Source organism: Chelmon rostratus, chromosome 5, assembly GCF_017976325.1.
Source record: "Chelmon rostratus isolate fCheRos1 chromosome 5, fCheRos1.pri, whole genome shotgun sequence".
Lineage (NCBI taxonomy): Eukaryota > Metazoa > Chordata > Actinopteri > Chaetodontiformes > Chaetodontidae > Chelmon > Chelmon rostratus.
In genome coordinates, this window is record NC_055662.1 from 28,636,115 (window position 1) to 28,650,285 (window position 14,171).

A 14,171-nucleotide genomic window follows, 5' to 3' on the forward strand; every position below is an offset into this window, starting at 1 on the left:
ACAAGCCAATAACAACATAGGGCAACTCTTTAAAGTGTGCGTGTATATACTGAACGTGTGCGTGAGTGTTTGTGTGTGTGTGGCAACAGAGTGAAATAAGAGAAAGAGAGAGACGGAAAGAGCGATTGGTCACATGTATACACATATTTCCATACCAATGTTCAATTTGCTAAACCACACCACGTATTTACATTATGTACATTTAGAGTAGCTGACATCATTATCATTACTATTTAGTGCTATACTATATAATATCATCCAAGAGATGAGGCGTACCCACCCAGTCCAGCGTTCTTGGCTCGGACGCAGCCATGATCATGCACATGAACTGTTTCCCCGTTCTCTTGTCTATTGGGTAAATTGTCGTTGGAGTGAACCTTTTGTTGCTCTCCACAAACTCACACAGCTGATTATAGATTTTGGGGTACTCGTGACGAAGGAAGACTCCCCTGGTCCTGAGCTCACGCTGGATATTGACAAAGCACACCTCTCTGGCTTTTCTTCCCTCCTCCCCCTCCTTGTCAATGTCCGGCGTGCCTGGAGGCGGAGTGAGGATGAGAGTTTCCATTTCACTATCCTTCTTGAGTACCTTTTTGTCAGGGCTTGAGGAGGCCAACGACACCTTTGCATATTTTCGAACTGTTGGTGCTTGGACTCTCGGTGAAGGTCTGTTAGGCACTAGCTCACCAACAGCCACGGATACATTCAGAAGGAAACATTCATTGGGGTCGTACTCGTTACCTGCCAGCTGCAGCTCCTTGCAATATTCACCTAGGTTGTCCTTGAAGCCATCCAGCTCTCTGAGAGATAAGTATGTGGGAGACATGAGGAGGCTCTCGAGCCCAACTTGCAGGAAGTTGTCAGCTGTCTCCGGATTAGCAAAACCCAGAAAGAGAACGCCTCTCCCTCTTGAGAGGTAGCCAGCTTTAGCAACGCGAGAGAAGGCTTTGTGGATCTCTGAATTCTCTCTGCAGAACTTCAGAGTGTGTCGACACACACTGTTGACACGACCGTACAGACAGGTCTCTTTGTGGGTCTCCCAGTCATCCCTGCGGCAGTTTCGTGAGCAGTAAAAGGTGTAGCAACTGTGACATGATTTGAAGTACAAGCAGGCGTTGAACATACTCTCAATCCGGTTGCACTTCTTGTTAGCACACACCATAGCGTCATCTTCATCAGTGCTGTGGTCTGGAGAACATTCCTCTGCGCTCCTTTGTAAAGCATCACATCCACTGTCAGGGTCTTTGATTGTGTCAGGGCTGGATTTAGAGGATGGGAGCTGTGTGTTCAGACATCCTAAGTTTTCAAGTCCAGAAGATTCTCTGTCTTTGTCGTCGTCTTCAGTAATAAGTTGCTTTAGCTGGTCTAAAAGGTCTTCACTTGACTTTCTGCAAGTTGGTGGTTTGTAGTCGACGACCAAATCGGCTAAGAGTTCGTCCAGTTGTTCTAGACTCTGCTGGAGGGAGAAGTTGTTGTGTTTCCTTTCTTTGCTTATGTCCGCTGTGTTGGATGGTTGCTTCTGATGCATTACTCTCGGAGATGGTGTCTTCTCTCCCTCCAGCATATCCCAGCTGACAGAGTGCACATCGCGCCGCTTGTTGTTGCCAGCACTTAAGTCATTGTCTGTTATGGTGATCTCAGGAGTTACAAACCAGTGCCCACTCTTGGTATTCCTCCATGGATTGCTTGAGGCCCTCTCTAACGAGTTTTCAGAGAGAGAAAGGGCAGCATAGCGCCTTGGTGAACTTGAGAGGTTAAGTATAACAGGCTGAGATGTAATATCTGAGGATGCTCCATGTCTTGCTTGGTGGAACAGGTTCTCATAGCTACGCCCACGGGGCACTGATTGCTCTCTGTCATGCCGTGGATACAGAATATTGTCCCAAGACTTGGAGTGGTTTTTGACCTCTGCTCCTAGTCTGCTTGTCTCCACACAGCTGTTAGTAAACCACGGGGGTATAGTGGGGTCTTGCCTTACTCTTGGTGGTGTGTGCTGTGAGGAGTGGTTAGAGTAGCCGGATATACTGGAGCGATACCAGTCATCTGAAAAGGCCTGAGACATTCGAGGGCGTCGACGACCCTCCGTATGATACGGCCTTGTTGGAAAGTACAGCTCCTCGGGAGAGCTGTACGGTTTGGAATAGAACAACCTTGAGCTACTCATATGGTATGGATTAAACCGGTTGTCCTCTCCATAGTACGATCTAGATAGTGGAGTTTGGGGAAAGTATGATCCTGCCTCACTTGTGGAATAAGGCCTACTATATACAGATTGTGCTGGTTCTCGGTTGGAAAGGTGGTCTGTGTAATAGGACCTGACAGGAAGGCTGTGCACCCATCGAGTCCTTGGATCATACTGACTAGTCATTGTACTACCATGACTAGTTAGACTGGAGCGATCATCCTGAAAGTATGCTCTAGAATAGGGATGGACTGGATAGCGAACAGGGTCTTCTGTATAGAAAAACTTGGTTGGTATGTTTGGGTTTGAGTAAGCTCTTTGCTCTTGACTCAGATATGGTGCTGTTGGTGACGGCATTCTGTGCATGTCTAGATGCTGGTAAGAGATAGGAGACATGCTAGTGGTATAGTGGTATCCTTGTCTAAAATCTCCACTGTAGCATTCACTCGGAGTGGGCGTTGGTGAGGAGACAATCTGTCGTGGTACATACAAACCTCTACTGCTACTGGCCTGAGAGTATCTCTGCCAAAGATGCTCAGTCCGTACATTGGGAACCTGCCTAGATGTGTGCTGCAGTACCGCAGCATCCGGTTTAATGTCCACACGGCACCTGACATGAGGGGTTATGGCTGGTTTGTCTGGTTTATCCTCCTCAAAACAGTCTGAAACGTAGAGGGGAGAATGGGGCTGCAGTTTGATAGGATGCACATCATTCAAAAAAGCCCTGTTTGAGGAGTAGGATTCTCGATGTGTTTCAGAAGTCCTTAATGCATCTGATGCAGGCTGAGGAGCATCCCTCCCCTTCCTGGCTCCTGGAGGAGACACTGAGATGGGCACAGGAGTGAGGGTGGCCTTAATTCTTGGAGCGCTTTTAGATCTTGTTCTCTTTTTAGAATCGGACCATGTAAGATGGCTGGTTTTGTCCTGGGCGGTCTGCTGCTGGAACTGCCTGGTGTTGAACAGATCAGGAGATGAAAAGCGGAGGTGTCCCGGCTGATCTAGTCCATTCCACATTAGGTCTTTGTTTAATGTCTGATGCTCTGCCCTCTTGTGTGGGTACTCCATTGAGGAAGAGAAGGATTGCGGGTCATCCAGTGACTCAATGAAGTCAAAGCTACGGCAGTGTCTTTTGTTGATAATTTCTGGTTTGTCAATCATTTTCAAGTCACATTGCCGGGAGGAGTGGGGAGAAATGGAGTGGTCAGTAAGGGGATTTAAAGTAACGTCCTGATATAGAGTCGATGCCAGTATATCAGGGGGATGCGTTCGTGTCATCTTAAAGGAACTTCAATGCTCTCCATTCAATGTGATTCAAGATCAACACAGCCTGTGGAAAGAAAGAGACACATTAAAACAAATACACATCAGTGCAATTTAAATGCATAGATATGAGATAAATGTTCTGCTAACAAGTTGTTTGTTGGTTATGTTGTAAAATTACAGCAGGATCAGTTTATATTTGATTAGTCTGTGAACCTAATCTCTTTATCATTTAAATGCTTTTTATGTAAAAGCATCTAATGAATCTGCACAACTGGAAGTTTGCTGGCTCACAACCCTAACCCTGACCACAACGCCACAACCACGACCTTCCCTGACCAAAACAGCCTGACCACATGACACAGACACCCGAGGTGATGACGGGGAATAAACGTAACAGATGTAGTTGCTCATTTACTAGCCAAGTTGAGTTCATGCCTACAGCCGCGACCCAACTTTGTATCTGAGCAACGTGGCAAAAAGACATTATATGAGTTAATTTTTAATTTTAATGAAACAGGAGACTCTGTGAGCTGAAATGATCTACTCACATTATCTTTCACTGCTGACTTCTTGTTAAATGCCAAACATAACTTGCATCACATTATACCAAATTAATGGTAGTAAATTTTTTTTTTAAATTATACTATCTATTCTATTCTATTCTATTCTATTTCTGATTAAATAGAATTTAAAATAAATAGTAGCAGTAGTAATAGTAATTTTATTGCAGTACTGCAGTATGTCTTGGCTGCCTTACATATTAGAGACCTCAACAAAATTATCTAAAAACTGAGTTTGAGTTTCAGAAAGTGACTTTACTTGCTTTTAAATTTTCACAACACACAGCATCTGTTTTCTCCTCGTTGAATTATTCACATCTTATAAATAAATAACATGCAGACAAGTGTTGTTAATCTCATCTTAAAGAACATGAAGAGTATTTTTTTTTTTTAGGCCTTTGAACATTACATGGACAAAACGAGTCCATTTCAACAATGGATTTATGTGTCACACACACATGGGCTTTCTTGTTGGCACCCACCCACGAGCTAACCCTGAGTTACCATCTGTTCATCGTGAAGGGAGAGGACTGACCAGCCATCTCCCGTCAGGTCTCCACAACACACCTAAATATCACGTCTGTTCACACACGACCGACCTCGACAGACAAACCGACACTGATATTCACCGTTTCGCTCGACCCCTCATAATGCCATGTTTCAGCGACGCCTGCATGTGTTTGCCCTTCATAAAAATAAAAACACAGCAGCTACAGTAGCAATTTAGGATGGTCATTTCCATACACAACAACAGCTTTTAATGTTACTGTGCAAATGTTTAAGCTGCAAAAGTAACTCAAAGTATCAATTTAATCAAATTCACCTATTGTGTACAGTGTATTAAAGAAATGAACTGCAGTTTAACAGCAAATTTCCCATCTTTTAAAATCCTAATCCAATTTTTCATTTGCTGTTCTTAAACATACAGATTAAAGACTGTACTATTACCAGCTGCTCTAACACCACTGGGACCATGGTCACCAATGACTAGGCCTGATGGCTGAATATTATTAAAATGCACAATGAAAACAATTTGTGACTAATTCTGTGTCACTTAGGGATACTGAAGTTTAAAATATAGGCCACTAAATAGTGAAAGTATTACTTAAATCCACCATTCTTTCTGTTCTTCTAGGGTTAAATGAATGAGGTGAAGTGTCAGCAAGATGCAAGAGCCTTGATGAGACTTCATTTTTTTATACAGTATAAAAATAGGCCTCATAATGTGAGGGATGTAGAAGGTGAACACTCAGTGAGTAGTTCACTGCCACAATCTACGTGTCTCAAACAGCTACACAGCTTTAATACATTAATGGCTGTGAACAATAGCTCCCACTATTGTTGTATGAATGGGTTTGCAAGGATAATGTAAAAATAGCCCTGCACAGCGACTGTACCAAATCCCAACATGAAAGCTGTAGTATACAAATGGCACAAAAGATTAATAAAACATCAGAATTAATTTTGTAGAGCTACACTACATCAACACAGACTCACTTGTAAGTCCCTGCACAAATGTTAGGAGGCTTTTCCTGCAGAAAAGTGTGAATGTGTTCGATGACACTGATTTCGGATTAGAGCAGATTTGTTTTTTAAAGGAGATGCTTGGACTAACTACGTGCATGCATTCCTTCCTCTACTCATCTTCATGCTCTGAGGCCATTCTTCAATAGAGGGACTTCACTTTGTAGCACAAGTGTAAAACCACATGCCACATACTGTCTCCATGGCTACAGCACACAGTTAAGAAACCATGAAACACTGCAAGAGTTGCAAACTGAGGGCGAGATTTCACTCTAAAACATGGACTCATGCGCAATGAATTGCTTTAATGTTCTCTGTGTGGGCAAAATCCATCTGTGACACCCTACTTTGTACTGACCTTATCAAAAAACGGACCAGTGACAGCCCTGTATTCATGCAACAAAAGGCTGCATTCCCCTGTGCTATAGTTTAAATGCATGATGTTATGCCTCTGCGCGCGGTCTGATAATATTTGGGCTAATTTTCATTTGGATTTGTAACTAAATGCAACTTTAAAAAAAAAACGAAGGCTGAATTCTGGGCTGCCCTTTTCCAGACAATAACAAATGTGATGCAGCTTCGCCTGAAGCCTCCTCACGGGGCCATGCCGAGGCGCATTCAGCCTTGAAGCGTTACCAAACACTTGCTCTAACGCACTTCAGCACCCCTTTTATTTTGGTGCTGCGGCACGGACGGCCCTCCATCCTTTGCGGCTGACCTAATGCCTTTGAGCCCTGAATGACATCATTTAAAACAGCGGGTTCAAACCAGGACGGAGCCCGGCGGGGAGCAGCAGGGGAGAAGGAGTTCGGCTAAGTTTGGAGATGCAAGATTTGGCGAGTGGACGAGGGGCCTTACCGTCTCAGCAGTGAGTTGATCGGATGCGGTGGACATGGTGGAGCAGCAGCTCGTTTTCCGTGAGGTGCAGCCTCAGCTCTGCCGCACCTGCCGTGCGCCTCCCGGAGCCGCGCCGTCCTTCATGCCGCTGCCTTACATGTTGTCCGCTTCGCCCGGCGATGCTCTCACACCCGCCGCTGCCTTTGTGCGTGTGTGCGTGCGTTGTGTTTGTGTGCGATGGAGGGGAAGGAGGAGGTGTGTCCGAGCCTGCGCTTGTGCGCGTGCCTCTGGAGGCGTGGTTGTGCGTGTTTTTGTGGGTGGGGGGGCTGGGGGCTATAGAGGAGGCTGGGGTGGGTGTTCGGTCTCGGAGCAGCAATGCGGTCTCTCCGTTCAGCTCTGAGTACGGAGCCCTGAGGATAACTGCATGGGCATTTCCGGGGGAGCTGCTGCTTGTTCGCTCGTCCTGCGGTCTGAGGTGCTTTGTAATCAGCTTTCCTCATCATGAGGCAAAGCAATTCTGACAACTACGTTTTTAGAAAGTTTGCAGGCTGCCTGCAGGACTGGGCCTCTCCACCTCACTGGTCACATCTTGTCTTCCTCCTACACTCCTGAACATGCATTAGACATGGTGATCTGCCAATATATTGTCATTTTGTACTTAATTGTGATGGAAGTAGACGTAAGGATTGCTTTCATTAAACATGAATGTACCGCTCATTTTCTCATCTTTTAAAATTTAGAAAACTGCCTTTTTTATTATTTCCCGTAGGCCAAAGTCACATCTTCAGCTGCGGTACTTTATTCAACCTACTGCCAAAAAACCCAAACATATTCATACATCATGATGTATGACAACGAAAAACATCAAACCGCATTATAGAAGCTTGAACTAGCAAATGTTCAGCATTTTGCTTTAAAAACGACTTAATTCAACGATCAAAATAGTTGCCAACTATTGATGGACTAATCGTTGCAGCTCTTGTGACAGTTTATCAAAACATGACCCGCATGGCCTCGAGTTCCTTCCCTGATAACAACCTGGACTCTGGAGAACGACTCCTCACCCTGATGAAATCTGAGAGCTTGTGCACAGACTCAGATTGGCACCTGATAAAGATGCCTTTGTACCTCACGGAAGTCTGTCTTGATACAACATCATCTTGCTCGTTTGCAATCTTGCCAGAGGAAAAATCAGTAACATCGTGCTTTCCCTCGCCCGCCCTACGCCACACACATCTGCCCCAGACTCTCACCTCGCCACAGCTTCTGCATTGTCTGAACTGATGATGGGGACAGCTGGCTTTGAGCCCCAGCCCGGAGCATGTGACTGCCGCTGGAAAACTGCTTACTCAAGCACTAACACGGCAGATAGAAATCACCACAGACGAACTGTGCTGATCAGGCTGAAGATGGCAATGATACTTTGCTTTGACAGTGCTCATTTTGTTACAGGAAGGACAGCTTTGCGCTGCTTCCGCACGGCCGATTTTTCTATTATCTGTATCCCGGTTACAAAACACCACAGCTAACCGAGACTCCATCTGTGACACACCACGTGTATAAGATATGATTCAGAATGACAGTACAGTGGATCTCACATTGTGTGGCGTCCAGCATCCCTGAGAGTGGGATCTATCTGAGCATGTGTGACTCACCCTCTCCAGCACAGTGCATTGGCATCAGTTTGTGTCAGCTGTTGGTTAGCAGGCATAAGTGTCTGTCAGCTGGCTGCTAGCAGGTGTCTTAGGCACCTCGTAGGCTCTGTGTAAAGGAAATCAATGGCTCTCTGTTGATTAGAGGCCCCTCTGACAGGGATCAATCAGGCTTATACCACCACAAAGTGACAACATTAAAGCAGAACACTGCTTCGCTCTGCCTCCGATGCTCAAACAAGCTTCCATGCCGCTCTGGCATATCAGCCATAATGAGCCATAAGGAAGAATCTGGACGTTCTGCTTTGTTCCTACACTGTTCCCCGCTCATGCTGGCACAGTAAACATCCTTCAGTTCTCCAGCTGTCTCCAATTAACTCTGTGTAAGATTAAGTGACTCTCTACAAACTTTCTTTCTGATTTCTATGTTCCCATTGGAGGGAATTACATAAGAGATGCGAGGATGCACACACAGCCAGGCCCCATTGCTTACAAAGTCCGGCCCAAAATAGCCACTGTGGCAGGCTAATACAAAGCAACTCTCAGCTTCAGTTATTTTGGACTGCTATGATATGTCAGAGGAAACAAGGAAAGCACATTAGACAGAGAAGCTAAGGCAAACACATTTCAACTCGAGAAATCCCCAGGGATGCCAGGGATGTTGTCCCTGCAGTGATGAATATTTCACACATCCAGAATTAGACATCTTAGATCAGGGCTGGGGAACCTCCGGCCTCCACGAGACCATTTCACTCAGCCCATGAGGCAATTCAGAAATATGAAAAAGCAATTACTTTTTTTCCAGGGATAGAAGAAAATAACATAAAATAGTAGACTAACACTGGTCCCTGAATGCACCACACAGGTAGGGTTGATATCACATCATTGCAGCTGTCAAGAAAACAAAAGCAGATGCAGAGTGTGGTACTTTCCACAAAAATGGACAAACAATATTTTTTTTGTTGCAGTAAAAGGTGAGCCAGTGTGCTTAGGTTAGTTTGTGGTGAGCTCGCAGTGTTGAAACAGGCTAATTTCAAGCATCATTCACACTCAAAACATCCTAAACTGGGTGAGCTGGAAGGACAAATGATCTTGGATGAAGTTAATGCTCTTCAGCGGAGTTTGGATGCCCAACAAGCCGCTTTCAAAGACCACATTCTGACAGAGAAAGTGTTCTGCAGGCAGGTTTTGTGGCGAGTGCGCTAACAGCGAAGAAGCTAAAACCTCCAAAAGGTGAATTTCTGAAGGAGAGCATTGTTGCTGCTGTGGAGCTGCTAGCACCAGATAAAGTCAATTTTTTCTAAAGTGTCAGTTTGTCTGGAATAATTCATGAAGATGAAGGAAAAGCTGATGTGGAAACTCAGTGATAGCAAGTATCTGTGTGATCTGACCTTCATGGTGGACGTTAACCTATTAAAGCTAAAGTGGAAACACTGTGCATGTTCCTGCTCTGCAAGAACGAAAGCTGCTGTGGCATCTGAATATGCTGCTGTGTGTGAAAACTCCTTCAGGAATTTGGTGAGAGGTAATCTGACAACCTACAACATGAAATCACTGAGCTGCAAAGCAACAGCCTGCTACTGTGAGCAGCTCCTTTTTAAAACTGCTTCTTGCATAAAACTCAGCTCTGCTCAAGAGTGACTCACCCAAACCTGGAAAGCAAGCTGCGAGTAGCATCATCATCATCACTACCATGTGACATCAGACCCTCGCCACAGAGAAGCAGTTCCAGCCATCACCTCAGAGGTTAGTGTGATACATGTGTTCAATAATTTAGTATGGCCCTCAAAGGATGTTATAAAAATTGAATTGGCCCTTGATAGGAAAAGGGTTCCCCACCCCGTCTTAGATAGACGCATGTTTGAATGAGGGTGGTTCCTTGAGATCGTACAAGATCTTTTCATACCCTGCATGAAATATGTAGATGCTCTGACTCGGTGGACTCTGAGGGGAGTGAAATGCAGCAGCACTGAATCTGAAGACTCAGTGGGAGATGCATCCAGTCTTCCCTTAATTCCAAATGAACCCTTACTAAGTCCTCAACAAATTAAACCACCCAATCCCCTCCTTCCAACGCTCTTGCTCCAGACATAATTTACAGTTGTGACAGTCTTTATCGGGCGCATGCCACTCAGGCTGTGTGTGTTTTTGTGAGGATTTAGACGCAGCCAAGTGAAGTATTTGGATGCTTTTTTGGCTCAACGGGTAACCGAAGCAGCCCCGATGGCATAGCTTTGATTCCTGGTGGATCAGACTAGATTATATTCAGCGGATTGTTAGGCTTTTCCTTAGTGCACTTTAGTTACTGGAGCGACTCTTGTGACTGTCCTCATGTAGCTGATACAGCATGCTGTAAAGGTCGAATAAACAATCTCACAATCACTCCCTGAAGAAACCTTCAGGAAATGGGTTGCTCCACATCGTGAGACTTGAAGAATAGAATAAAATAGACCAGAATAATCATCCGAGTGTAAATGTGCGATGTTTAATTAGCAAATAATGTTTACTTTGGCTGCACCAAAAAAAAAAAAAAGAACATTCCAATCCACTCCAAGTAACACTCATAAACAAATTCATGTACAAGCCAAACCATTTGGGAGCGGTATCCATGGTAACCCACACTGAGTAGGAGCAAAAGAGACTGAATTGATTTCAAAGGGAATGAAGTAAAGTGCTGATGGGAGTCTTCCATGGAGACCATAAAAATCTACGTCACAAGGAAAAGACGAAGGGAGGCGAAAATTGCTTATAAACCTTCAACAATCTGCAAAAGCACCGCAGGAGGGATTCAGCTGCGCAGCCTCGCATCCACTGTACCTTCAGCACAAACATACAGTGTGGAAGCTTCCTACGTCCCTGATTATCTCCAGCAGGGATTGACAATTTAAAGTTAACATAAGGTTTACCATAAGGAGACCCCCTCTGGCAGCCTCACGTTGAAAATAAAGCAGGAACAAAGGCCTGCGCTCATGTGGGCATACGCTCACATCCTCCTCTCAGTACATGTAGGTCAAAGTAAGAATAGTGTAGATATTATTCACAGCTGCAGTGAGCAAACACAAACTCCTCTGTCCTGGTCTCTGGAGTCACAGTAAGACATCCCATGGTGAGTCTTAATTAAATCTTTACTATACACTCCTCTCTCATCCTTCATCATCTGCCATTTTGGCTGAGGAATCACTCAGTCATGTGTGCAAGTTTATTAAAGGGGGAAACAGTTGGAACGAGGAGACGGGCCTCTCGCTGGGTGCAGCATCTTTCCGAGGGCTCCTGATGGTGTGAATTATTTGTGGTTGTGCATTGTCACTGTGATATCGTTACGTAACGACACAGAAACAGAATGCGGTTATATTACAGTTGGAGCGAGCGGCTCTCGCTCAGTTTCATCACATTTTCAAACACTGATTGAGGTCAGCAGGAGGTTTTATAATGCAGGCCTGTCATTAAGGTCCCTCTATTCAAGACTGGACAGACAACAAATCTTTTGTGCCGCGGTTAGGAAGAATCAATGAGCTCCTTCTAAATATGGATATCTCTCAGTCCCCGTCCCGCAGCAGTACAATGCAAAGCAGTACTGACTTGCACTAATTGTGCGAGTCTGTAGGCCACGTATAATAGCTGTAGCAGGCACCGTTTCCCGTTCAAACACTCCCCCCTGATTGCAGAACAAAACAACTGAATTGCAGACTGACATCAGCTTTTCTTTTTTTCCTCACAAAAGAATGAGAACGACTGAAAACACTTGAATGTTTATTTTAGTTTTGGAAATAATGAAACAAATCCTCATGCCTGGGATTTCCCCCCGCCCCCCCATTCAAATCCTGCATAGTTTGCGCGTCCACCCATCAAATTACATGTGCAAATCCGTTTTGACGCTTAATGTATGTAATTACGCATTCTGCTTGCCACTTGCAGCCATCCAGATGCACCTGTGCTCGCAGCTTCTCCGGGCTGTTTAAATGGGTCAGCTCTAGAAATATCCTGGCTCAGAGAAGAAGTCGTGAGCGCCCCTCCCCTTTTGTCTTCTCTCTGTCCGTAACAGAAAAAAGACTATTGCTGGCAATACCCTTGAAAATCCTTTATTTGTGACCTGCAAGGTCATAGAAGTTGTACTAGAATGATTACACAATGTCTCAGGTGTAACTTTAGTGGGAGAAAATGACAGTTCCTGATGCTTTCTTGTGAATGAACCACTTAGTTTGGCAGATAGTGATAAACTCTGTCCGATGACAGTCTGCTGTCTTCTATCAGGATGTGAAGGGGTACGTCTGAATGATGCTGACCTACAATTAGTAGATCCCAAAAAAGTGGAACGTAATTGTCTTCCAGAACACCGTTCATTTTGTCTTTTCCTGATCAGGAGAGCGTCTTCACTGCTAACTACCGCTGGATTTAATAGGTGAGAGAGGTATGGCTCGCTGGGCAGCCGGATGAGAAGCGCAAGCAAGCAGACAGAGCTGTAAAAACCACACTGACCTTTCGTGAGCGAGCTGCTATTTAACGTCCCGCCTGCAAATTGGATTTTGCACTCCACACACTTTTGTCTGCAATGAAAACTTCCAAAGGGAAAAGAAATTGATCCACTTGGTGATTAAAATTGACCTCTCTCCCTCATTGTACCTACCAGCCAAAATATTGGAGAGGGCGAGTTGTATGAGGGGAAAGTAAAATGTCTCAGTTTTAATGTGTTTAGGCATATTTTATTGTTTATTGTTTAGTATACTTTATTGCTGTAGTATAGTTTCATTCTGGTATATTTTTAATTGCATTTATTGCATGTTGGTTTATTTTATTGTAGTTGTCTTAATTTTATTCTTTCTAATCTTTATTATCCCCTATTACAGATGTTTATCTTGTATAGCCAGATGTTAAGATGTTTATCCTGGATAGCCTAGTTCTTTATTTTTATTTCACTATTTTTTCTTATATTGTTATTTTGTATTGTATTTTTACCTCCTACTTGAAAAGGTTCATTACTTGAAAGTAGTTCTTGTTCTTTTTTGCATGCCCTTGTGTGTCCACCTATTGAGCTGCTGGAAATGTAAATTTCTCTTTGGAGATGAATAAAGTATCTCTCTATCTATCTATCTATCTATCTATCTTATCTATCTATCTATCTATCTATCTTATCTATCTTATCTTTCTTATTATCTTGTTTCTAACATGGGGGTTGCAATGCAAATTTCATTGACATGTCATGCTCAATGACAATAAAGAAATCTTGAATCTTGAATTGAGATGCAGTCATTGATTTGTACAAAACAAGGCGATGAAACAGTCATTCTTTTGACTTGGGATGCATAATGCTAGTGGCCTCTCTCAGCTGCAGCTGCTCCTTTCAGATTTGCAGCGCTAATGAAAGGCCAAAAGATATTGGAACATAATGCAAGTGCTTTTCCTCAAACACCATGAATTAGGCCATTATAATACAGAGACGAAATAAACCAAACTATGATGAGCGGCTTTCAGGGAGCCATTTGTTCATGTGCCAGATTAGTTTTGTTTAATAGGATTGTGCACACATTGGTATTTGTGTTTTCGGTGTGATTATGACTCAGAATTGTGTAAGTAAAATGTATGTCTCAGAAGACCCAATGAAAATGAGACCTCGTTGGAGTTTTTAGCACAGCACAAGACCAAACTCGAACAACATTACAATAGAATAATGGTTCCACAGTCAGTGATTTACTAACATCTCAAAAACTGTTGAACTGTAGAACTGAACACGTTTCTACTATTTTTTAAGAGGGATGCATTTCCAGTTTTCGCTGATATCCCCCTCATGCTCCATGGCATATATTGTAAGCATTTGCCAAATGAATGTAATATAATGAATGGTTCTGAAATGCAAGGCTGTGCTCGTGACACCAGCGTAAAATCATTTATGTAACCTGATTGATCTCGTGCAGGATTGAAGGCTGTGGTAGTGAGACTGCAGGTCCACACCACCTTGTGGTGACATGAGAAGTGTCTGCTATTAAATCTGCTGAGCAAAGTGTGCTCAGTTCACAGTTTGCAACATCCACCCAATCCTTTTCATAGCATTTTTTATTGCCTTAAGCCTTTTTTCAGCTCCTTCCTGACCTCACGTTTCAGATCATTTTTAAATGATACTGTACACAGAACTAATAGCAAAAGTGCTACACACAGAAA

General features: G+C 43.8%; 1 protein-coding gene across 1 annotated transcript; it reads right to left on the bottom strand.

Moving 5' to 3' along the window:
- Positions 1–244: 244 nt before the first annotated feature.
- unm_hu7912 (un-named hu7912) lies at positions 245–6,525 on the bottom strand. The gene is made up of 2 exons (XM_041937950.1): positions 6,388–6,525; positions 245–3,509 (listed from the first exon to the last, which is right to left on the bottom strand). The coding sequence occupies exon 2, from the start codon at positions 3,455–3,457 to the stop codon at positions 245–247; it is 3,213 nt and encodes a 1,070-aa protein (XP_041793884.1). The 5' UTR covers positions 3,458–3,509; positions 6,388–6,525.
- Between the last annotated feature and the right edge of the window lie 7,646 nt (positions 6,526–14,171).